The sequence below is a fragment of the Crinia signifera genome, chromosome 3 (genome assembly GCF_055691185.1).
Source record: "Crinia signifera chromosome 3, ASM5569118v1, whole genome shotgun sequence".
NCBI lineage: Eukaryota > Metazoa > Chordata > Amphibia > Anura > Myobatrachidae > Crinia > Crinia signifera.
Window position 1 is genome coordinate 31,493,431 of NC_139219.1, and position 25,005 is coordinate 31,518,435.

At 46.9% G+C, this 25,005-nt stretch overlaps 1 protein-coding gene across 1 annotated transcript in view; it reads left to right on the forward strand.

Moving 5' to 3' along the window:
- The first annotated feature begins 1,096 nt into the window (after positions 1-1,096).
- The window catches only part of HHIPL2 (HHIP like 2), a 39,537-nt gene continuing 15,628 nt past the window's right edge, over positions 1,097-25,005 (forward strand). Inside the window, exons 1-5 of the mRNA XM_083174864.1 lie at positions 1,097-1,181; positions 1,306-1,631; positions 18,845-19,494; positions 22,965-23,108; positions 24,549-24,880. Of these exons, the coding sequence (XP_083030990.1) occupies positions 1,097-1,181; positions 1,306-1,631; positions 18,845-19,494; positions 22,965-23,108; positions 24,549-24,880 (1,537 nt within the window). The remainder of the gene's footprint in view (positions 1,182-1,305; positions 1,632-18,844; positions 19,495-22,964; positions 23,109-24,548; positions 24,881-25,005) is intronic.

Here is a 25,005-nt window from a genome sequence, read left to right on the forward strand (position 1 = left end):
CTTCGGTAGATTTCCTTCAGCTTTTACTGTATTTGCTTTAACTACAAAAGATTTTTCTATGTTATAATGAGGCCTTAGATTAACTACACAGATGGAGAATGAGAGTATCACTTATCTCCGCTATATTACAATGTTATTTATTAATGTAACGTGTGTGTGAGGATCAATGTGGCCAGGAACAGGCCCGGAGCGATGTCAGAAGATAAAGCATCCGCTATGTACGAATAGGATCTTACTGTTCATTAAAGCGCTGTACGCATGTTCTGCACATGTGTCCTCACTCAGAAGACGCTGCTAAACGCCCGGCACGTGCTCGCGTACAATTACCGTTGTTTATTGGGGGACCAGATGGAAGCGCCAAGTGTCATCAATTCTGATGTGGGAATGGGTAATGGGGTCTGAATGTCAACATACATTAGGTCGACTGCTAAAGGTTGACGGTGCTTAGGTCGACACATGAAATAGGTCGACAGGGTCTGATGGTCGACACAAGCATTAGTTGACAATGAGAAGGTCGACATTCAAAAAGTCGACATGCGTTTTTCACATGTTTTTGTTAGTGTTAAGAGCCAGAGTTATATACAGAAAGTGATACAAAAGTGATGAATGGAATTAAAATAGTAAAGGAATAGTGTTAAGCCCCATACACAATACTATGTACACTCAATATCATTAACGATGCGCGCTCCCGCACATCGTTAATGACCCCCTCCCTTGTGCAGCATGTTTGGTCACGGGAGGTCTTCGTTAACGACATCCATGCTGCACTTCGGAGCCAGCATTGGGAACCCGCCGCTGAGGGAGATTGCTAGACTAATGAGGGAGAGAGGGAGATTGCTGCTATTTCAGGGAGTCTCCTGCAGAATGCAGGAGGGTAGGCAGCTATGGTGAATAGGTGCAGCTTCTAACTAACAAATGTCTCATTAAAGCAACGATATAAAAAGTCAAAGGAAGAATGTTTCTGCCAGATGCAGGTTCCCCATACATTGTGCCACACAGAGCACTTTGCAGCCTCAGGTGGTTCCCATTATTGGGTCTGTCGGGGAGTGGTGTCAGGGGCTGCTGCATATCTGGAAGCAGGGCCAGTCTGGCAGAAATGAGGAAATTCCTGTTAATCGTTAAGAGTATAAGGAACAGCGAGGAGAACGTGAGCAAGTGCAGGGTGCAGGGAGGAAGCAGAGGTAACAAAGATGTGAGGACAATAATTGGAGATGATGGGGAGCAGAGAGTAATGGGGGAGTGGATGGGGCTGGACCACGTCTGGTTTAAGAGACCTCCACACACAATGTGATCGCTATATCTCAGAGGAGATGATGGCATCAGCTCCAGCATCAGGAATGCCCAGGTTGGTGTGGGCAGCCTGGATCAAAAGGAGATATATCACCAGTATCTTCTTCATGCCGGTCTTCCTCCTGCAGCCAGGGGTTCTCGGTCACCCGCAGTGTCTGGATTTTGGGCCTCCTTTCAAACCAACTTTCCACTTAGAATTCTGTTCCCAGTATGATGAGTTTGGCTGCTGCGATCAGGAGAAGGACAATATTATAGCGGAGAGATACTGGTCTATCATGGACAACTATGACTACAAGGAGCAGGAGCTCTGTGGTGGATACGTCAAGGACATTCTGTGCCAGGTAATAAGTCCTAGGCTGGCTATCTATCTATCCAATCAAGCAATCTCATATATATCAATCTATTGCATATCTAGCTATCTATCTAATCAACCAACCAATCAATCTCATATCTATCTATCTATCTATCGACTATCTATCTATCTATCTATCTATCTATCTATCTATCTATCTATCTATCTGTGGATTTATATATCTGTCAATCAATCAATCAATAAATCAATCAATCTGTTATATGCATCTCTTTATCATTCTTTCTTCTTATTTATCCGTCTAGTAATGTTCTGTCTGTCTGTCTATCTATCTATCTAATCAATCTACAGTATGTCAGCTATATCTCTGTATCTTTAATTGTACTTATATATTTATACTTAGATATATTATATATATATTATATATTCTATAATATACTTCTATTGATTTGTTTATTAACAGTTTCTTATATAGTGCACACATATTCCGCAGCGCTTTACAGAGAATCAAAGAACATTCACTTCAGTCCCTGCCCCAGTGGAGCTTACAGTCTATATTCCCTACCACATGTACACGCACACACAGACATTTTTGGATTGTGGGAGGAAACCAGAGTACCCCAAGGAAACCCACGCAAGTACGGGGAGAATATACAAACTCCGCACAATTAGGGCCATGGTGGGTTTCGAACCCATGACCTAAGCGCTGTGAGGCAGTAATGCTAACCACTACACTATCCGTACTGCCATCTATCTCTTTATCTTATCAATCAGTTTATGTCATGTGTATCTCTTTATCTTTATTTTTACTTGTTTATCTATCTATTGACCTATCTATCTATCTATCTATCTATCTATCTATCTATCTCTCTATCTATCTATTGATTTCTATATCTGTCCAATCAATCAATCAATCAATCAATCAATCAATCTGTCATGTGTATCTATTTATCATTCCTTCTTCTTATTTATCTGTCTATTAATGTTCTATCTATCTATCTATCGATCAATCTATCTATAGCCCCGTACACACGGGGGAGATATATTGCTCTGTGTCTCCTGTTCATCAGCGACCAGAGATGGTCGCTGATGAAAAAGAAACTGCCGGGGGAGCCCGGCAGTGGTAATCAGCTGGTCACAGGAGCATGTTCCTGTGACCAGCGATCACCACAGGGGCAAAAACGGGAGCGCGCACCCGGCGATATATTGCCGGTGCACACTCCCATCGCGGGCAATATGGTCGCTCAGTGACCATATTTCCCGCGATATTACACAAAATTGCCCGTGTGTACCACCTTAACTGTTGAATTATATATCTGTCAATCAATCAATCAATCAATCAATCAATCAATCTGTCATATGCATCACTTTATCAGTCTTTCTTCTTATTTAGCTGTCTATTAATGTTCTATCTATCTATCTATCTATCTATCTAAATATCTATCTAGATAATATGTCAGCTGTATCTCTGTATCTTTAATTGTACTTTATCTATCTATCTATCTATCTATCTATCTATCTATCAATCAGTTTATGTCATGTAGTAGTAGTAGTACGTTTATTTATAAGGCGCCGCAAAGTGTCCGCAGCGCCGTACATAGCAAACAAAAAACAAATGACAAGGTAACGTACAGGGTTTGTTGAAAAATACAGTATAAATAGGGATATAGCTGGTAGAAATAAAATCGGCATCAGTTCAGAAGTAGGTGTCAAAATTGTCGAGGAGACTGAAGATGAAGTAGAGGAAGGGAAGAACAGGACAGGAGCACAGGTGAGGTAAAGAGGTAGGGTGAGTACGTGAGGAAGGAGGACCCTACTCATAAGAGCTAACATACTAAAAGGAGGTGGGTGGACGAACGAAAAACAACAGGATAAGTAGGAACGGAGGGGAACGGAGGCAGGATAGGAGGATCAAAAGAGGTTAGGAGGAGGGATAGGCTAGTCGAAAAAAGTGGGTTTTGAGGGAGCGCTTGAAGGAGGTAAGGGAATCAGAAAGCCTGATGGGTGGCGGGAGGTTGTTCCAGTGCAGGGGGGCAGCGCGAGAGAAGTCTTGGACACGGGAGTGGGAGGAGGTGATTAGGTGAGAGGTCAGTCGGCGGTCAGCGATGGAGGGGAGGGAGTGTGGATAGAGATCAGTGAAGAGAGGTAAGGAGCGGTGGAGGAGGAGAGAGCCTTGTAGGTGGTGGTGAGGAGTTTAAAGAGAACTTGTCATGTGTATCACTTTATCTTTATTTTTACTTGTTTATCTATCTATTGATCTTCTATATATCTATTGACTATCTATCTATCTATCTATCTATCTATCTATCTATCTATCTATCTATCTATCTATCTATTGATTTATATATCTGCCTATTTAATCAATCAATCAATCTGTCATATGCATCTCTTTATCATTATTTCTTCTTATTTATCTGTCTATCAAAGATCTTCTATCTACCTACCTGCCAATATATCAATCAATCAATCAATCAATCAATCAATCTATGTCATACAGATTTAAGGAGCCCATACACGCTCCGTTCCTGCTCCGTCCATTCTGTACTATGCGCGCTCCCGCGCATCTCATAGTACAGTACAATAAGTATGTGCTGCACATACTTTTTGTACTAGCTTTACATCGTATCACATCGCATTGCATGCACAATGCATGCACAAGGCATGCGATGCGAAACGATGTGTACTATTAAAGTACAGAACGGACGCCCAGAACGGAGCGTGTATGGGCTCCTTTAGCTATGTTTCTTTATCAGTGTATAAAACATAAAAACATATAAAACAGGTTTCCTTTTGTACACATGGGGGCGATTTCAGCACATATCGCTGAGCGACCATATTGCCAGTGATTTCATGTGCTGTGGGAGATAAATCTCCAGGTGTGCGCTCCCGCTGCCAGCCCTTCATGGTCGCATGCCCCTCCGATTATGGCTAAAAATCGCTGGTTTCTAGTCAAAATGAGGTAGAGACAGAATGAGACAGAATTTCTTGCAATTTTCAGCTAAAATCGCTGGTCACTGATAAAAACCAGCCAAAATCGCTCAGCAACCAAATCGCACCGTGTGTACACAGCTTTAATGTGGGTGTCCTGTGGCTAGGGCTGGGTCTGAGTCTAGTTCTGGGGATCGGGGAGCTGATTCCAGGTCTGCGGGACCGCGGCAGTTGGGATTCCTGGGATCCCCATTTCAAGTTTTCAGTTGCTGAGTTGCACAGAGGAACTCCCAGGGGGTCTATACCCAGAAGTCCCATCATTGGATAGGACAGCTCTTATCAGGAGAGATGACCAATGCATCGCATTGTAAGAACATATGCAAGTAGTCTACATGCGTTCAATGGCAGGTTGTATCGCATGGCAGAAGTGATATTCAATACATTCCACCTGTTGGTTCCTTATTTCCCCTTCGCTGCAATCAGACTTATGGATCCCAAGATGAATCATCCTCATCTGTCCTCTCACATGCCAGTTATATTCCCATCACTTCCCCATGCCCCTTATAATAACCATCACCCTCTCCCCCACATGCCCTCAGACCTCTCACATGCTAATTAGATTCCCATCAGACCCCCATGCCTGTGAACATACCAATCACGCCCCCCCCAACATGCCCTCAGACTTCCCACATGCTATTTATATTTCCAGTAGACCCCCATGCTCCTTATAATGCCTATCAGAACCCCAACATGCTCTCATACATCCTATATCCCCCTTATAATACCCATCATCCCCCCACATGCCCTTAGACCTCTCACATGCTAAATAGATTCCCATCATGTCCCCGTGTCCCTAAGAATGCCAATCAGAACCCCAACATGCTCTCATATATCCTAATATGCCCCTTATAATACCCATCACCCCCCCCCCCCCCCCCCCGCATCAGACCTCTCATATGCTGAATATATTCCCATCAGGCTCCCATGCTGCCTATAATGCCAATCAGAACCCTCAAATGGTCTCAAACACACAGAAGCATTTTACAACTTTTTTTTTTAACGAGGTCTTATAAGATTAATTTGGGTAAAAATTATTATTTTTCACATAAATGAAATAGGAACAAAAAAACAAAAGGAAAATCAGAAATGTTGTATTAGCAAACTGGGCTCACACCAATGTTTCTGGAGAAGCCGGCTAATATGTACCAATCTCTACATACTGTGAAATCAAGTCCATATGGATATATCTATAACCGTTTAGGCAGCGTAAGCTAAATCAACACTCAGACAGATGTTTTTCCATTGACTTGCTTAACTAAAATCATCACTGTTCGGCTCCTTTTTTGTATAGATTGATGTTTCATCAACATAAACCTTCCTCGGCTAATGCTCTATAGCAGTGGTTCCCAACCTTTTTTTTCTCCCGTACCCCTTGATTAGGCTTTGCATTGATGAGTTCCCCCTCCTCTCCATTTAAAATATAGACAGTACTTATGAGTGGAGAGGAAGTGAGCAGCATGCGTGTCCTTATGCATGTCCTTATATTAAGGAGTAGCGGACAGGAATCGTGCCCTTCCGTGTCTGGCTGCTGGTTGTGTATTGTCTCCAGGGTTCCCTCTTACACCTGTAGGATTAATGCTGCTGCTTCTTCCACCCGTGTCAGTGCAGGGCAGATGATCGCTGATGTCTGAGGGCAGCATGGGAAGCTCCCATTGGATTGCTGGTCAGGCAAAAGCACAATGAGATGCTGATGACGCTGAAGACAAAACCATTAGTGACATAACATGGTTCTTCTCCATGGCAATGGGTCTTCTTCTGCCATCAAAATACTTTTTCATCTTCCGCCATTACCAATATTATTTTCAAGTACCCCCAACTGGTCTGCAGAGTACCCCCAGGGGTGCTAGTACCCCAGGTTGGGAACCACTGCTCTATAGAATTGTGAAACCTGCATCAAATGGGATATGGTCATTGGGTCACCAGCAAGTTGTTAGACATTGCTCAAAAAACAGTGAAAAACCCTATGTCGACCTTTTGACTGTCGACCTAACCCATGCCAACCTAATGACCCTGTTGACCTAACCCATGTCAACCTAGGCTCATGTCAACCTTCCTGCATGTCAACCTAGACACATGTGACCTAATGACTGTCTAACAACTTGCTGGTGACCAACTGATCCACAACCCATCAAACTCGGCTCTGGTTGAAAGGCCAACAGTGTCTACGTCGACAGTCAATATGTTGACCACTACTGGTCCACAGGCAATAAGTCAACACATAAAAAGGTCAACATGCACTAAGTCGACATTGACATAAGGCTGACATGCCAATGGTTGACACATGAAAAGGTCAACATGCGTTTTTCAAAAAATTTGAAACTGACTTGTTACGCTTGACGATCCACGTCGACTGCAAGTAAGAACGGTAAAATTCCCTGCGGCCAGCAGTGTCCCGCGGTGAGGGGGGGCTGTTGGGAGTCCCCCCTGTCGGCTTTCTAAGAAGCGGGGAATAAACGCTGTGCGCACGCGCACAGCGTCTATTCCCGCAGCCAGCGGGCTGGGGGCATGGCTAGAGGCTCACAGAGCCTCTGAGTCATGCCCCCATAGCGGCAAAATGGGGGCGTGGCCTCGCGGGAGAGCTGCGAGTATAGGCCACGCCCCGGAATTAGGCCACGCCCCCGGAATTTTCGACGTGCCTCCGGCGCGCAGCAGCTTTGTCCCGGCTCCTGGACATGAAAAGTTGGGAGGTATGCTAACCTTGACACTCCAGCTGTTGTTGAAATACACATCCCAGCATGCCCCTGCATGGGGCCTATGACTATCTAGTTATGCCCCTGTTCTTACTAATATGTCCTGTATGTTGTTTCACCAACACTGTTTGTCTAAAACCACTTGCGTATATTAGGATTTACTGCTTTCCATTGAAAAGGGAATTCTGTGCGATGCCACAAGCCTTCTGTGATGTAACGTTCCCATAATGAGCTGTAAGTGCTCCCAGTCTAAGCCTCTTTGATCCTATATTTATGGCACTAGTAACATGGAAATGCACCAGGAGCTTACACTGTATCATTGTGGTATCTGAGCGCAGATCATGTGTCTCTGATATACAGCCCCCCCTCCCCGCCAGCTACTGTATTGTACAGTGATTATGGAGATTATTCTGGTTGACTCTCACGTCTGCAAATTTGCATGTGCCAATTTGGACCTTCAATCTCGCATCATTGCATACAGAAAAATGCATGGCAGATCCGAAACCAAGGGTTGTTGTAGGTGTCTCTCTGGGCGTGGCCTCGCAGCACTGCAAATTGGGCTGGAAAATCATTCGCAATTCAGAGCGACTCTCTAGGTGTCTCCTGGCCACATTACTGAGCCATACACCATTCAAGTTTGTGTCATCAATTACCTAAGCCAGGGCCAGATTAAGGGGGGCTCAGGTGGTCAGTACCCCTAGGCCCCCCTCTATCTAGGTCCCCCTGTGGCTGGCATGTATTTAAAAAAATAATATATATATATTTTTTTTTTTTTAGCCAAAGGTTTTGTGCATGGGAGAGGGGTAGTGCTGCAGCTTCACCTATCTGCCAATGTGACAATTATTAATGGTGCTGAGCATCGGGAGCCAAGGTACACTGACTGCACAAGTGTCCAGTGCATTACTGGGAGTTGACTTAGTCCCATGAGACTTTGCATAGGAGGTCAGAGGCTGAGAGGCTTGTGCTGAGCTCTAATTGGTGACGCTCACATGCTTCTCAGGCCCATGGAGGACAGCAGCGGCCTCGTCATGGGAGGGTTTTTAATCAGAGACAGCGCTGAGCCTGTGAGGTCTCCTACAGAGTAACTCTGTGTTTTGACAGTGTAATATTCTCCCATGTAGTTTGCAGACAGTAATGACAAGTGGTAGGGGGCCCCCCTGCCTAAAGTGATCCAGGCCCCGCGAAGGCTTAATCCAGCACTGACCTATGCACATCTACACAATGCAGGCCCATGGTAAGGACACTTGTTACCTTACCTAATTACAAGTTTGGTGAATATATTAGCTTTTACAATGAGAACTTACAGAGCCGGCCCTAGCCTAAATGACGCCCTAGGCAAGATTTTGGCTGGTGCCCCCTAGCACCGCCACTAGTTCCGCCTCTGACCAGTGTTCCCTCTAAGCTGTGCGCGCGCGCACACAACTTGTCGAGCGTGCGCACAGACATTACAACAGAGCGCACAAAGCAGCAGTGGTCCCTTTTTGCAGTTGTGGACCCAATTAATGTGTGTTTCACTCATTAACTACATTGTGTGCTGTGTTTTGAATGTTTAAATGTTTACTTTAATTTTGAAGTAAAGTTAACACAAATGCTGAACGTCATTTTCCAGTTATATATATGTGACGCACAAAAAAATTAAATTTCCTTCCAAATCTTTTGCCGCACACAGCCTTCGTAAAATTAGAGGGAACAGTGCCTCTGACCCTGCTCCCCTTTCCCAGCACCACCAACCCTCATCATAGCAGTCATCATTTTGGTGCCCGCAAATTTTAAATAGAAACAGTGCACACATTCGGTGCGCAGCCCAAACAGGGGTGTGTTCTTGCTGGGAAGGGGCATGGCCACACAATAGTACCCCCAATTCAAATTATGCCAAACAGTAGTGCAACTTTATTCACATTATATCATGCGATGGTGTCCCTTATTCACGTTACATCACACAGTAGCACTATACCTTATGTACATTACTCCTCACATTATTCACATTATACCCTTAGAAAAAAATCCTGGGAAAATATTGTATTTTAACCACCTCCATGGCCACACTACAACCCAGCACAAAGCAGTGTGTGCTGGGCAGAGGAGAAGAGCTGCAGCTGCTACTGTCACTTAAGGGGAGGGGGCCCGGGGCCCCCACTGGGCCCTTCCATCACACTTTGGCCTGGGTAATTTGTACCCCCTACCCCTTTCTCTCTGCACCCCTGATAATACCACACAGTAATGCCCCTTACACATGACACACATTATTAATGTCCTTATAACCATAATGCCCCTTACACATTGTGCAAACCTTTATTAATGCCCTTCCTACACATAATGACACACATAATGCCCCTTACACATATGTTGCACATTATTAATGCCCTTATACACATGACACACATAATGCCTGTTACACATATGTCACACATTAAAAATGCGTTTATACATGACACACATAATGCCCCTTACACATATGCCGAACGCTATTGCACAACCAACCCACCTGCAGACAGCACTCGCACAGCCGCTAACACTGTGACCTCTGCTTGACTACAGATGTTTCCTCATACATCTTGCCTCAATTGGCCATGCAGCTCCTGGCTAGTTCTGCTAACGCTAACTGATATGTGGCATGCCTATATTCTGTGTGCGACTGTGACTGTACCTGCATACGGAATGCTATGTTACAGTGATTTCCATGAATACACTATTTCATATGCAGATACAGCCTCACTCACACACAGAATATAGGCATGCTGCATATCATTTTAATCAGCAGAAGCTGCTGATGCCCCTGGGCATTCCAAATGCCCTAGGCCAGTGTTTTTCAACCACTGTGCCGTGGCACACTAGTGTGCCTTGAGCTGCTCTCAAGTGTGCCCCCAGATATAGAGATGCCCAACCCAGTTTACAGCCACCACCAGTTCAACTGTTATTTACTGGTCTCTTTTCATTTAAAGGGCCGACGTATTTTATTTTTGTTATCTGTGGGGATTGTTTTTATATGGGGGCCTATAGGTTTGTGTTTTTTTCCTGTGGGGACCAATGTGTTTTGCACTGTGGGGATCTCATGGTATGCCTTGTCAATTTTAAAATCTTATTTAGTGTGCCACAAGGTAAAAAGGTTGAAAATCACTGCCCTAGGCAATTGCCTAGTTTGCCTATGCCTAAGGCCGGCTCTGAGAACTTACACAATTGATGACATACAAAACATATAACATATGAAGGTCAGTAATGATTATGCACATTAGAAGTATTGTGGAAGCATTTAATGACACATATTCATATAATAAATTCAAATTCATTATTTATTAACAGTTTCTTATATAGCGCAGCATATTCCGTTGTGCTTTACAAAAGGAGACATACAACTGTAACGATCAGATCAGGTGATCGATCAAATTAACGTATGCCTCCTGTTATGATTATCTGTCCGGTCAATGTATGTCTGATATTGGTGTAATAGTTATGTCTCCTGTGAGTATTGGAATCAGGACATGTCTTGTACTGTATGTAAACTGTAGGTGACCCTGGTTTGAGTTTGAGGCCTGTATTTCCTCAGTGTGACATCTGTGGACTCCTCCGGAGTTAGGATGTAAGATAAGATCTGAGCCCTCATAAACCATGGTCCAGAAGAAGAGGTTAGAGTTTGTCCCCTTCCTTCACATCTCTTATCAGTGGGTCTGCTATGCAAGGAAAGAGGATCAATCACTTTGAAAACAGCAGACTGTACATTGCCAGGGACCTTCCACACTCCTTCAGCATGGAAAGAGTGGAATCCCAAGGGTGGGAGGGATGAGGGAGTCTGCAAGGTATAACTAAGACCTTCTCCCTACAGTCAGAGTCACTACCTGGGGGTCTAGCAATCAGGCTGTAGGCGACGAGAGATTTCTTGTGGAGAACCCCCCCACTTCAGGATTGTAAGATACGGTTCTGTCTTTTTTCCCTTTTTATTTTTGAAATTGCATTTAAAAATCGTTGTGTGTACTTTTAAAATCATTGTAAAATCTTGTAATTATTTTCTAAAGCTCTGTAGTATTTCTAGGAATAAATAATACATATTCCCAGTTCTGGTTCTGTGTTCCTAAGACTCATTAGCCTCGGAAGAGAAAGGCTGAAAAACGTTACCATTGTTATCTTGTATTGTGTGGTCAGGGGCGAGCCAAGCCGCCCCTTGCGCAGTTTCAGGCGCTAAAATCAGGTTTTGGCTGGTGGCAGTGTACCTCAAGGAAAGGACCCGAGTGTCCTGAGTGAACCCCAGTCACGGCCGGCGCTGCTCAGATTGACGTATCGGAGCAGGCGACCGGTGGGTCCGTGACATTTGGTGGCAAGCGGTGGGGTGGAGAATTCATTTTTCTCTTTAAGAACTTAAGTGAGTGTTGGTAGAATTTTGTGAGAAATACCCACATCACCAGAATCAGAACTCAGAGCTTTACTATAGTTTTAAAAGTCACACAGTGGATGCAATTTCTGTTCCCTCCCTTCTCTTGTTTTTCTTTCCTATCATTTTATTTGACAAGTGTGAGACTTCGGATGGCTGATTACCAGCAGATGAGGAGAGATGACCTGGCGGTCGTGTGTGTGCAGAGGAATATCCCTTGGTCTGGCCAGAGTAGAAAACGTATGATTCAGGCACTAGTGGATGCCGATCGGACTCTAGCTGCTGGAGGAACCCAGTCCATGGACAATCCTACCCCAGGGGCTCAGTCAGCACTGGACAGTACAAACGATTCCGCGCCAGGGTCAAACACTTCTGCTGGACCCAGCAAGTCTACACTGCAGAGCGGCCTTCTAGCTGCTAGCAGGCAATTGAAGAATGTGAACCCCGTATTCGCTTTGCAGCTGGTGCAGTTCTGCCAAGGCATTGTCGACAGAGAGGCTGCGGAGCGCAAAGCCATTGTCGACAGAGAGGCTGCGGAGCGCAAAGCCACTGTGGACAGAGAGGCTGAGGAGCGCAAAGCTGTACGTGAGGCTGCAGAGCGTCAGGCCCAGCGTGAGTACCATTTGGAACTGGTGAGGCTCAGGGGGCTGATCGCTGTTGGTGAACCAGTGGAGGATGATACAGGGCATCATGATGGCGAACCTTTACGTGGGACTTTATCTGCCGTGGCTACTGAGTTAGCAGGAGATGGGCTTCGTACTGAACTTTTACTGTCTGCGGAAGTAAATAATGTGTTGGATCATGATGTGGACTCTGTTATCAATCATGGGGAGCCTAACAAGGGACAGAGGTCCCAAATCACTGCTGACGCGAGTTTCACCGGACCGTGTCATGCACAGTTCCCTGTCTTGGAAGCAGACAGAGGAAGCCAAGTGAGTGTCAGCTTGGTTGTGAGTAAAGAGCTGGCCCTGGACACTACCACCGATGCTCAGAGAGCTGACATCTCTGCTAGCACCAGGGAGACTGTAGGATGTGTGGCAGTCAGGGAGACTGCAGAGTACAAATCCCCTACAGCACCAGAAGAGCCCAGTGAGTATTCTGACCCATATGGTGATGATTATCCGTTTAGGCTTATGAGCCCAGAGGAACTCACTACAGAATGTCAGCTGCAAGGTATCTCCTGCCCCAACAATTCCCGCTGGGAGATGATCAAGCGGCTCACCCGTGCACGAAATGATGAGCGCAATGTTTTCGGCATGTATCGCGGTGAGTTTCTAACCTGGGGTCCCAATGCGACTCCTTGGTTACTGCTGAGAGACCTGACGGACTGTTTTGAAATAGCGCAGCAATATGCTTATGATTGTAAAAAGCTCGATACTCCATGGTGGAAAGAGCAGTGCCGCTGGGCAGAGGCTGAAAGGAATCGCCTGGAACAGCTTCTATCACCAGCTATGGAACCAACGACACAGCCTACCGGGGTTTCCCTCATGGACATGGTACCCGGGCCTGCTACAATCGGTGTGGAACCTGTTCCAGAGACCTCACATCCCAAGGTCCAGTTTAAACTGCTGGAAGATGTGAGCAGCATGTTCCCTCCCGTTGCTCCACATTTGTTGCCGGAAGCGGCTGGCTGCATAGTGAAAGTATGCAGGGGAGAGACTATGTCGGAAATAGGAATGGGACTTTCTAACTGTATGCACACAAGTATGTGTGGGACTACTGATGTGGGACTTTTATTAACTCCACACATATCTGTCACTAACCCTTCTGAACCATATGATGCATCTCAGGTAGTATGTAACCATGCTGAACATTGCAATGTTGTTATTTTGTGTGAAGCCCCTGGGATGATCTGTGATAGTGCCGTACCTTCGGTAGAGGTGGAGGGTGAGTTAGAGACAGGTATAGTGGGTAATCCTTGCCAGTTTGTGGGGTTAAATGAATGCCCTAATCTAGTTGGGAATGAGACACCCTCACTCACCAGTGGTAGGAGTGCTGCTGGTGATGTCATTAAGGTTGCTGTGCCAGACGTTAACCCTGTTCTTCCAGTGATGTCTGGTTGTGACATGGTGCCATGGGACGCTAACTGCACAAATGGGACCGATCTGAGTTGGTTGCAGGCAGCGCATGTACCTGCCAATAAGTTACTGGTGACAACATGCTCAGATAACCCCATTCCTGCTCAGAGACAATGGGACCCAGATATAGCGTTTTTGCCATGGTGCAATTGTAAGCCAGCAGGATGGGCCCCATGTGTTGTGGAAGATGCACAGGCTAATTTGCAGGTATTGCAGGATGTCTCCCCAGGTTATGATAGTGATGTTGCTGTTGATAATGTGATGTCTTGCGCTACTGTGGGAACTGTGGTACCAGGTATAATAAGTGACCTGGTGGGCCCTGTGTGCACTGTAGACCTGTCAGATAGGGAGAGAGTGTCCCTTACTGCAGCTTTCCCCCCAAACCCCCCTCCTTACTGTAGCCACACAAGAACAGATACAGGAACACAGCAGGGGTTCCCTCCAGACACTGAGAACTCTCCAGAGAGTGCATTTTTCCAGCGTCACTGGATAACGGATGCCTCTCCTGAGAACCTCAGTGGCACCACCCCAGCCACAGAACCTGCGGGTCTGGGAGGGAAGGTCAGGCTCAGGAAGGTGTCCTGGACTGCCATGGAAAGCTTGGCTTTCCACGCAGAACTGAGAATCAACCCTGCACAGGCTGCCCCATACCTGGGAAGTGGGAAAGATACACCTGGGTGCAGTGAGAGGGTTGTTTCAGGAATAGAGCCAGTGGCTAGTAGGGAAGCTGCTGTGTGTAACCAGAAGGGTGGGAGGGCCCGTGAAGAACAGGTAAACTCAGCTCCATTAACCTCAGAAAAGCTGAGCTGGGATGTTCCCAAGACAGGGGACATTGACCTGCTGGTATTCCCCCTTGCAGAAACGTGCCCCCCTTCGCAATTCACACACACAGACAAAGAGGGAGAATCTCCTCACAAAAGGATGAGGTGTGAGGTGTTGAGTGAGTGGACCTTCCCCCCAGTGAAGGGGAGGGGGGGTCAGTCAGCTCAGGAGAGGTGCTGGGAAGACATTTTTAAGTCTGTATATAGTGCTGGGAGAATGCCCCACACCTGTGGTATAGTTAAACGTGCCGAGTTACGAGTCCCAGGGGAATGGCCGTTTGGGGTGTGGAGGAATGGTCTGGTACTGATCTCAGTGAGTAAGGCCAAACTGCCAGCTGCAGGGGAGAATCCGTGCCCAGGAGTACGACGCACAGCTGTGGTGGGCTGTGTCAATATCAGCCGGGATGGACACAGCTCCCACTATATCAGTGTGCTCACAGACTATGGGTTCGAGGACACCTGTGTGCTTTTAGTTTGCCATCTCCTGCGAGAGGGACAGGGACTATGCCCATTGCCCACCCTAGCCACGGCTATGGCGTCCGGTGGTGCCATGACAGACGTCAAGTATAGTGAAGTGTTAGTACAGATCCCGCAGAATCAGTGGCAGTCTGTCTCAGCACAGAGACCACTGCTACCTGTCCAGGTGATGTAGTTAATAGCGCACTGATGAGACGGTGACGTGGGTCACCGCCTCTGTGCGCCATTTTAAAAGGGGGAGGTGTAACGATCAGATCAGGTGATCGATCAAATTAACGTATGCCTCCTGTTATGATTATCTGTCCGGTCAATGTATGTCTGATATTGGTGTAATAGTTATGTCTCCTGTGAGTATTGGAATCAGGACATGTCTTGTATGTAAACTGTAGGTGACCCTGGTTTGAGTTTGAGGCCTGTATTTCCTCAGTGTGACATCTGTGGACTCCTCCGGAGTTAGGATGTAAGATAAGATCTGAGCCCTCATAAACCATGGTCCAGAAGAAGAGGTTAGAGTTTGTCCCCTTCCTTCACATCTCTTATCAGTGGGTCTGCTATGCAAGGAAAGAGGATCAATCACTTTGAAAACAGCAGACTGTACATTGCCAGGGACCTTCAACACTCCTTCAGCATGGAAAGAGTGGAATCCCAAGGGTGGGAGGGATGAGGGAGTCTGCAAGGTATAACTAAGACCTTCTCCCTACAGTCAGAGTCACTACCTGGGGGTCTAGCAATCAGGCTGTAGGCGACGAGAGATTTCTTGTGGAGAACCCCCCCACTTCAGGATTGTAAGATACGGTTCTGTCTTTTTTCCCTTTTTATTTTTGAAATTGCATTTAAAAATCGTTGTGTGTACTTTTAAAATCATTGTAAAATCTTGTAATTATTTTCTAAAGCTCTGTAGTATTTCTAGGAATAAATAATACATATTCCCAGTTCTGGTTCTGTGTTCCTAAGACTCATTAGCCTCGGAAGAGAAAGGCTGAAAAACGTTACCATTGTTATCTTGTATTGTGTGGTCAGGGGCGAGCCAAGCCGCCCCTTGCGCAGTTTCAGGCGCTAAAATCAGGTTTTGGCTGGTGGCAGTGTACCTCAAGGAAAGGACCCGAGTGTCCTGAGTGAACCCCAGTCACGGCCGGCGCTGCTCAGATTGACGTATCGGAGCAGGCGACCGGTGGGTCCGTGACAACAACAATCAGGGTATTTACAGACAGTCAAAAGGTATGAGGGCCCTGCTCGCAAGCTTACAATCTATAGGGAAATAGGCATTGAAACAAGGATTGGCCCGCCTGGAAACCGGGTCATTTTCCGGTGGGCCGGCCCAAAATTCATTAAAAACGGGCCGGCCGCACTCCCCCCTGGGCTGCCTGAGCCGCCGCACTTTCCTCAAATCCAAAATGGCCACGGGAGGGCTGGTGCGCATGCGCACAGCACCTCCCATGAGCCTTCAAGCTGGCTCCCAGGTCCCGTTCCCCCTCCGCCCAGCTACCCGGCTAGCAGAAAGAAGAAGCAGCAGGTGAGCCCCCCCCCCCCCCCTGTGCATTACATATACATACACCACTACCGGCCCCGCCCCCCCACTACTTACACCACCGCCGCCACTCGCACCCCCCCCCCCCCCTGCAGGAAGCTTTTTGGGCCAGATTCAAGTCCCAATTCGCCCCTGACAATGGCCACTAGTTTATTATTAGTGCGAATGGTCGCTCTGTGTACGGATGCGTGCAAACCTGTGAATAAACGGATCAACCAGAATAAGGTCCTTGTCTGTGCAGATCTGGGCTACAGGTCACTGGCTGATAGAGCTGTCAGGGAGAATACTGGCACAGCTGTAATGCTGGGACCGGCAGCTTACTGCCCTCCCCCGGGAGACTTCCTAGAATCCCAGACTTTAGTGTTGCCACTAAGGGCAGTATTCAATGAGAAAAGTTCTCCGTGTTTTGTGGAGAATTTGTGCTTTGTTCGCCTTGGACGGGGCATTTTGCTCTCCAAAAGCGAGCAACCCTATTCAATGTGAAATATTCTCCGTCTTTTTAAGTGATTTTCTCCGTCTCTCTCCGTGTAGCAATTCTCCATCTTTTGATGGAGAGCTGGAATGTGAACTTTTAAACGGAAAGGTTTTTTTTTTTAATTTTGGTGTCAAAAAATCAGGTTTTTTTTCCTGTGAAGGGGCATGTTATTTTTATTCATGTGCTTATAGCACATGAATATATATTTAATTTAAAAAAAAATATTTTTTTTCATTATTTTTTTTTTTTTTTTTTTACACAGTGCAGCCAGCAGGGGGCCCGAGCGCTCGAGCCGCTCATTAGATATTCATATATTCACTGCACCCGATAGTTAATATGCACGTTCCGATGCAGTGAATACTGGGTCCCCCGCTGGCTATAGGGGGGGGCAGCCTGTGCTGCCTGGGTCCAGGGGAGCCCACCACCCCTATACATTCCTCTGGAGCAGCCAGGGAGACTTTAATCTCTCTCTGGCTGCTTCCGTGCTTCCGTCCCCCGGCTCCCTGAAAGCTCCCTGCTGCGGACGCTCGTCCGCTGCAGGGGTTAAGACTCGCCGCGAGTGGCGGCGAGTCTTAAATACATTGAATAGAGGGAGCAGGAGGCTCCGGAACGCGGAGAATCTCCGCAAAAACAGGGAGAGTGCATGGAGAGCGAAATAAAACGCTCTCCATGCACGGAGAACTTTAACATTGAATACTGCCCTTAGAGTCCCAGCTGGCAGTGATTCCGTCTCGTCCATTGTGAGGCAGCAGCTGCTACAGGTACAAGTGGAGTATTTTTTACCAATGAAGAGACACAGAGGAACATTTATTAACATTTTTTTAAGTAACATAATGTGAAAAAGTCCCTTTATGCATTATTTTAGTATCACCTGAAGGCATTAAATGGCTGCTGAATGGGGGGGGCTTGAATCGCAGTAAGGGGGGGTCCGCAAATTGCAGGAGGGGGGTTGTGGGTGTCATTGAATTGCGGGAGGGGGGGTTGTAGGGGTCCGTGAATCGTGGCAGGGGCGCGGGGGGTACCCTGAATCAAGGGTGGGGGGGCATGAATCGCGGGAGGGGGGTTGCGAATCGTGGGAGGTGCCATGGGGGTTCGTGAATCGCGGGAGGGGGCCCGCGAATCGCAGGAGGGGGGGTGCCATGAATCGCGGGAGGGGGCTGTGGTTCGCAAATTGCAGGAGGGGCGCGGCGAATCACGGGAGGGGGGCGCGGGGGTGCCGTGAATCGCGGGGGGCCCGTGAATCGCAGGAGGGGGGATTTCGGGGGCCCGCAAATCACGGGAGGGGTCTGCGGGGGGTGCCGTGAATCGCGGGAGGGGGCTTGGGTCTGCGGGGGGCTCACGGGGGTGCCGCAAATCGCCGGAGAGGGGGGGGTCGCGGGGGGGCCAGTGAATCATGGGAGGGGGTCGCAGGGGTCCCGTGAATCGTGGGAGGGGGGGTTACGGGGGGCCCGCGAATCATGGGAGGGGGCGTCGCGGGTGTCTGGGGGGGGGTGCTGGCAGAGGGGGTGTGTGTGGGAGTAATGGTGGATGGTGGCTGTGGAGAAATGGTGGATGGTGGGCGTGTACTGGAGCCCTGGCTGGGCGGGGGGAGGTGATGTCAAGAGGGTGGGGTAAGTAGAACACTGGTCTTTTCCTTAGGGGGGGCGGGTTTGTGTATAACGCTGGGCGGGAACGTTATACACATAGTACACTGGTCTTTTCCCTAGGGGGACGGGTTTGTGTATCCCGCTGGGCGGGAACGTTATATACACAGGGGATGAGTGACAGATCTGGCTAAATATATAAGAAAATGAGCCTCAATGTCATGTTCTTCCTTCCTTCCAGGAATGTTCTCCGTACGCTGCCCATCTATATGATGCTGAGGATCCAAGAACACCCCTGAGGGTCCTTCCTGGCCTCTGCTTTAACTATTGCTCAGATTTCTATTTCAATTGCCAAAGCACCATCTCCCTCCTGACCGACGACAAGCACATAATGGAGTCTGCCAAGGACAGAGATCTGTTTTGTAACCTGCTTGAATTACCAGATGAAGACTATTGTTTCCCAGAAGTGATACAAAATATGGACCTCAATAACAATCTTGGGGCTGTAGTTGAGGACCAAGAAGGATGCCTTAAGATGTGCTTAGAGGAGGTGGCCAATGGGTTGAGGAACCCGGTCTTGATGATCCATGCAAATGATGGCACACATCGAATGTTCATAGCCGAACAGGTTGGCATCGTCTGGGTCTACATGCCAGATGGTGGACGATTAGAAGAACCCTTTCTATACCTGCAGGAAAGTGTGGCGACGAGTCCATGGCATGGGGATGAGCGGGGTTTCCTTGGAATGGCCTTCCACCCGAAATTCAAGTTTAATGGGAGGTTCTACGTGTACTATAGTATACTGGATGATGAACACAAGGACAAAATCAGAATAAGCGAGTTCCGCGTCATGTATCCGGACATCAATAGGGCGAATCGAATGTCTGAAAGGTGGGCGGGACTACAGAAGCTTATATTGTATATGGAACGCGTATTGTAGCTGAAGTAGTCATCACTTTCATTCCTCAACTCTGAGAATTGGAAAACTAAGGGACTCATTTATCAACAATAAAACTCGTTGCATATGTTAAATAGTGCCCTAGCCAATCAGCTCGTAACATAGTAATTGAGGCTGAAAAAAGACGTTAGTTCCAGTGGCGTAGCTACAGCATAACCCCCCCCCTGATGGAGAATTTCAGCAGTGCCCCCCATCACCCCCCCCTCTCTCTCTCCCCCTTCCCACCAGTAAAGTTTTATCCAACTTTCTCCTCCGGTCCTCCGCTTGCCGGTGCCGGGTCTTGCTTTCAGTCCGGGCGCTCTTCCTGCTGCTACTGTCTAATGCCTCCAACAAAATGTCCGCACCCTTACAGCAGACCATATTAAAGGATGCTAGAGGATGCCGCCTTCTCTAGCATCCTCAAAACCTGTCTGCTATAAGGGGGCGGACATTTTGTTTGAGCCATTTTTCATTAGCAGGAGGAGCACCGGGAGTTGGAACTGCAGGTCCGGGCAGACAGTAGCAGTGCAGCGATAGCAGGGTTGGCGGGGCCATTGGGTTAGTCCATCGAGTTCAACCTATCTGACTTGTAACTACTGACGTATCTATAGGATAACCACCACAACCGGCAATGAGTTCCAGAATGTTACTGCTCTAATGGTGAAGAATCCTCTTCTTAATTCAGTACATAATTTATTTTCCTCAAGCCTCAGTACGGTATCCGGACTCTAGGTTGACAGTCATAAGGTCAACCACTAATGGTCGACAGTGAAAAGGTCGACAGGGCCAAAAGGTCGGCAGAGAAAATTTGGACAAGCTCCAAAGGTCGACAGTCAAAAAGTAGACAGGGTGAAAAGGTCGACAGTCAAAAGGTCAACAGGGCCCAAAGGTCAACAGCCAAAAGGTCAACAGCCAAATGGTCAACATGGTCAAAAGGTCAACATGGAAAATGTCAACATTAAAAAAAGGTCAACGTCATGTGCTGACAGGTCATAACCTATCATCCACTACGGCGTGGAGGGAGAATATAGCCCAAAGCATGGCAAGGGGATGCGGTACACTTAGATGGTGTACATGTCGACCCATGTCGACATAGACACAAAAAAAGGGAAAAAACGCATGTCGACTTTTTCCATGTCTGCCTTTTCCATGTCGAACTTTTGGCCATGCCGACAGTTTGACCCTGTCGACCTTTGGACCCTGTTGACCTTTTGACTGTCAACATTTGGACCCTGTTGACCTTTTGACTGTCGACTATTAGTAGTCGACCATATGTCTGTAGACCTAGATAGGTTATGTGTTCAAAAAATGACAGTTATGAGCTGATAGGCTGGAGCCCCATATAGGCAATGAGTTTCTCATTAACAATGAGTTTTATCACTCATTAACGAATGACCCCCTTAATGGATTTTTTTTGGTAACTGAAAATGGTTATATATTGCTAAAAAAACAATTATTAACTTACTGAGAATATGCAGGTAATCCTCAGTGTATAAGAGTATTCAGAGGGCGCTCCCCAATAAGACAACAATTTTTGTTAAAAACATAAATTTAATAATAATTAAAATAATCCATTGGATCAATATAACTAAGCTTTGTTCACAGTTGTAAGATGTCAAAAAAGAATGTGTCCCAACGCGTTTCGTCACACACGTGACTTCATCAGGGGCAATATGGACAGTAGACATCTTTCTTTTTCTCAAAAATGTTAATAATCACCAATGTACAAGATACACTTTTTCTGAGTTATTAAATATGAGTCACAACACAGACTTTAGCCTTAGTAAGGTGAAGTATGCTATGTGAGATCCAAACCTCAGGGTATGCCTTAGCAACTGTAGGAAAACTTATCGACCTATTGCTTGTGTCGACCTTAGCCATGTCGACATATTTAAGGTGTCAACTTAAGCTCTTTCAACCTTCGGTGGTTGACCCAATGCATATTGACCTAAATAGGGTCCACCAATTGACCATGTCTCATTGTAATGGTCATTACAGTCATCTGGAACCCTTACAAGTGGAGGAGTATTGTGCGGGATGTTGTCCAATAAGGAGTAGTCTGTTGCAGCAGCACACACGGTCATAGAGTCTGGAGACTATAAAGGAGACTATTAGTTGATCCTTTGCAGTGATTTGCAAACTGTTTGAGGACAAAATGAATATATGATGTAGACCAGTGGTGGCTGCAGCTCAGTCACAAATTCAAGTAGCTGAGGAGCCACACCCACTGCCACCTGAACCACTGCCAGAATCACTGGAAGTGGGTGTGGCTCCCAATTTTTATTTTGGACTGCTCTGCAGCCCCTTCCCTTGATCGACCACAGATGTAGACTGTGTGTGTATGATTGTGTTTGCATTAAATATGCACATTGCCTACATGTATCACTTTTGGTGTAAGAGAGGGGCCATTTCTTCTCTGTGCAGTGGATTCTTACATGGAGGCACTGACATCCCCCTAGGTTTTCATGGATGTGCTAACTTCTACTGTAGTGGTATGGCTTCCTCATGCTGTGGTTCTTATGGAGTGGCTTCCTCATGCTGTGGGCATTATGGAAGGGCTTCCTCATGCTGTGGATGTGATGGAGTGGCTTCCTCATGCTATGGTCATTATGGAGGAGCTTCCTCGTGCTGTTGTTGTTGTTATGGAGCAGCTTGTCTCTTGCTGTGGTTGTTATGGAGTGGCTTCCTCATTCTGTGGTCATTATGAAGTGGCTTCTCTCATGCTGTGGTCGTTATGGAGGGGCTTCTCTCATGCTGTGGTCATTATGTGGTTGTTTCGGTGTGTCTTCAGTAGATTAATCATGCTGTGGTTTTATGGAGTGGCTTCATCATGCTGTGGTTGTTATGGAGTGGCTTCCTCATGCTGTGGTTGTTATGTAATGGCTTACTCATGCTGTGGTGGTTATGGAGGGGCTTCATCATGCTGTGGTTGTTATGGAGTGGCTCCATCATAATGTGGTTGTTATGGAGTGGATTTATCATGCTGTGGTTGTTATGGAGTGGCTCCATCATAATGTGGTTATTATGGAGTGGCTTCTGTCATGCTGTGGTCATTATGGAGTAGCTTCTCTCATGCTGTGGTTGTTATGGAAGGACTTCTGTCATGCTGTGATCCTTATGGAGTGGATTCATCATGCTGTGGTTGTTATAGAGGGGCTTCATCATGCTGTGGTTGTTATGGAGTGGATTCATCATGCTGTGGTTGTTATGGAGTGGCTCCATCATAATGTGGTTGTTATGGAGTGGCTTCATCATGCTGTGGTTGTTATGGAGTGGCTTCTTTATGCTGTGGTTGTTATGAAAGGGCTTCATTATGCTGTGGTTGTTATGGAGAGGCTTCATCATGCTGTGGTTGTTATGGAGAAGATTTCTCACATTATGTTATGTATAATAGTATTCTATCCTTGTATATTCTCATTGATAGGATCCTTTTGGAGATCGTAGAACCGGCCAGAAGCCACAATGGGGGACAGATACTGTTTGGTGTTGATGGCTATCTGTACATATTCACAGGAGATGGAGGGCAACTTGGAGATCCAACTGGAGAATTTGGAAATGCCCAGAACCTGTGAGTACCTAGAACTGATCTGGAACTTTCCTAATTATAGTTTATTATTATATAATTGATAATTAATGCGTTCTCCTCTGGACATACACAGTGCCGGATCGGAAAACTCAGTATTAATACTACATTTACATTATTTATACAGCATCACTAAAAGAGCCTACATATTGGGTATGGAGCTTACTATCTAATTTCAGTGAAAACACAGAAAAAAAGGTTATCACTACTTGATAAATTGAGTAATATATTGAAGCAGGGTCACCTGACAGCAGAGAACTGCAAACTTGCCTACTTTTGAAAAACAGTTTTGGTGAGATTATAGTTGGTAGTAGAATTTTGCACAGCACCCCATTGAGGGGCGTGTCATGCTCCACCCAAAGGGCGTGTCAGTGTCTAGTTCCATATATGGGGCGAGATGTATCAAATGGAAAATGCGGTAAAACCCCGGTTTTACCGCATTTTCCAATGTATCAAAAATGATACCGCACTGAAGGGTATCGCCACCTTTGGGTGGCGATACCCTATAGAAGCCTATGGGCTTCTATTCGCCGCCCGCCGACGCAAACCCACCGATTCGCCGACCCCCCCTCTGGCTTACCTTCCTGAAGGGTCCTCCTGGACCCTGGAAGGTAAGCCCTGCCTCCCCCTAGTGAAGCAGCCGGACATCCTTCCGGCTGCAGGGGGGGAGGAGGAAGCGCCAGGGACAGCATTCATAGCTGTCACCGGCGTGAGGGGAGAGCGTGGCGGCAGGGAGGTGACCCCCCGCACACCAGTGTACAGGTATCGCGGGGGGCCTCCGTCACCGCACCGCGATGCCAGCCGCATATGTTAGTACATATGCGGCAGCATCGCGGCGGGGGGGGGGGGGGGGGGGCGGCGATGTATTTTAATACATCCCGCCCATGGAGAGATTGTGAATAGAGATTGTGAACGTGGCACCTAGAAGCGTGGGTGTGTACTGCTACATCTGAGAGGAATCTTGTAAAATGACTTATATCCAAATGTAGATGAGCCCCAAAGCAGTTAGTAAGAGCTACTATACTTGGTAAAGTGCTGGGAAATGGCGCTGATGATTCAATGTAAATGTATCTCTCATTCCTTTTTCCCCCAAAAATGTAACAGTGTAATGTGGGCTAGGTGACATGGGGGAGATTGCTAGACTAATGAGGGAGAGAGGGAGATTTCTGTTATTTCAGGGAGTCTCCTGCAGAATGCAGGAGGGGAGGTAACTATGATGTAACAGTGTAATGTGGTCTAGGTGACATGGGGGAGATTGCTAGACTAATGAGGGAGAGAGGGAGATTGCTGCTATTTCAGGGAGTCTCCTGCAGAATGCAGGAGGGGAGGTAACTATGGAACTGGGGTGTGAGGCTCCTACCAATGTTCCAGAAATGTTGTACATATCCAACCCGCTTACGTTCTGATTCTGTTATCTATTTGCAGAGGTGTCTTGCTGGGTAAAGTTTTGCGCATAGATGTAGATGGGGAAAGAGCTCCTGGAAGACCTTATGGAATCCCACCGGATAACCCATTTCTATCCGTACGTGGGGCCGCACCAGAGGTGTACGCCTACGGCTGTAGGAACATGTGGAGATGTTCCGTAGATCGAGGAGATCTAGTCACTGGAAGAGGGAGAGGACGGATATTTTGTGGGGACGTTGGCCAAAGTCGATATGAAGAAATAGACCTCATTATAAAAGGAGGGAACTACGGCTGGAGGGCCAAGGAGGGCCTGGAATGTTTTGACATAATGCTTTGCCTCAACTCCTCCTTACGTAAGAGACAACATTTTAGAGCCCGCGACATGTAAAACATTCACCTGTCTGCAGTTAATTCCACATTACATGTAGCGCCCACCCCTGCACTGAGCCACACAGCCAATCAGAAATGAGCTTTTCAT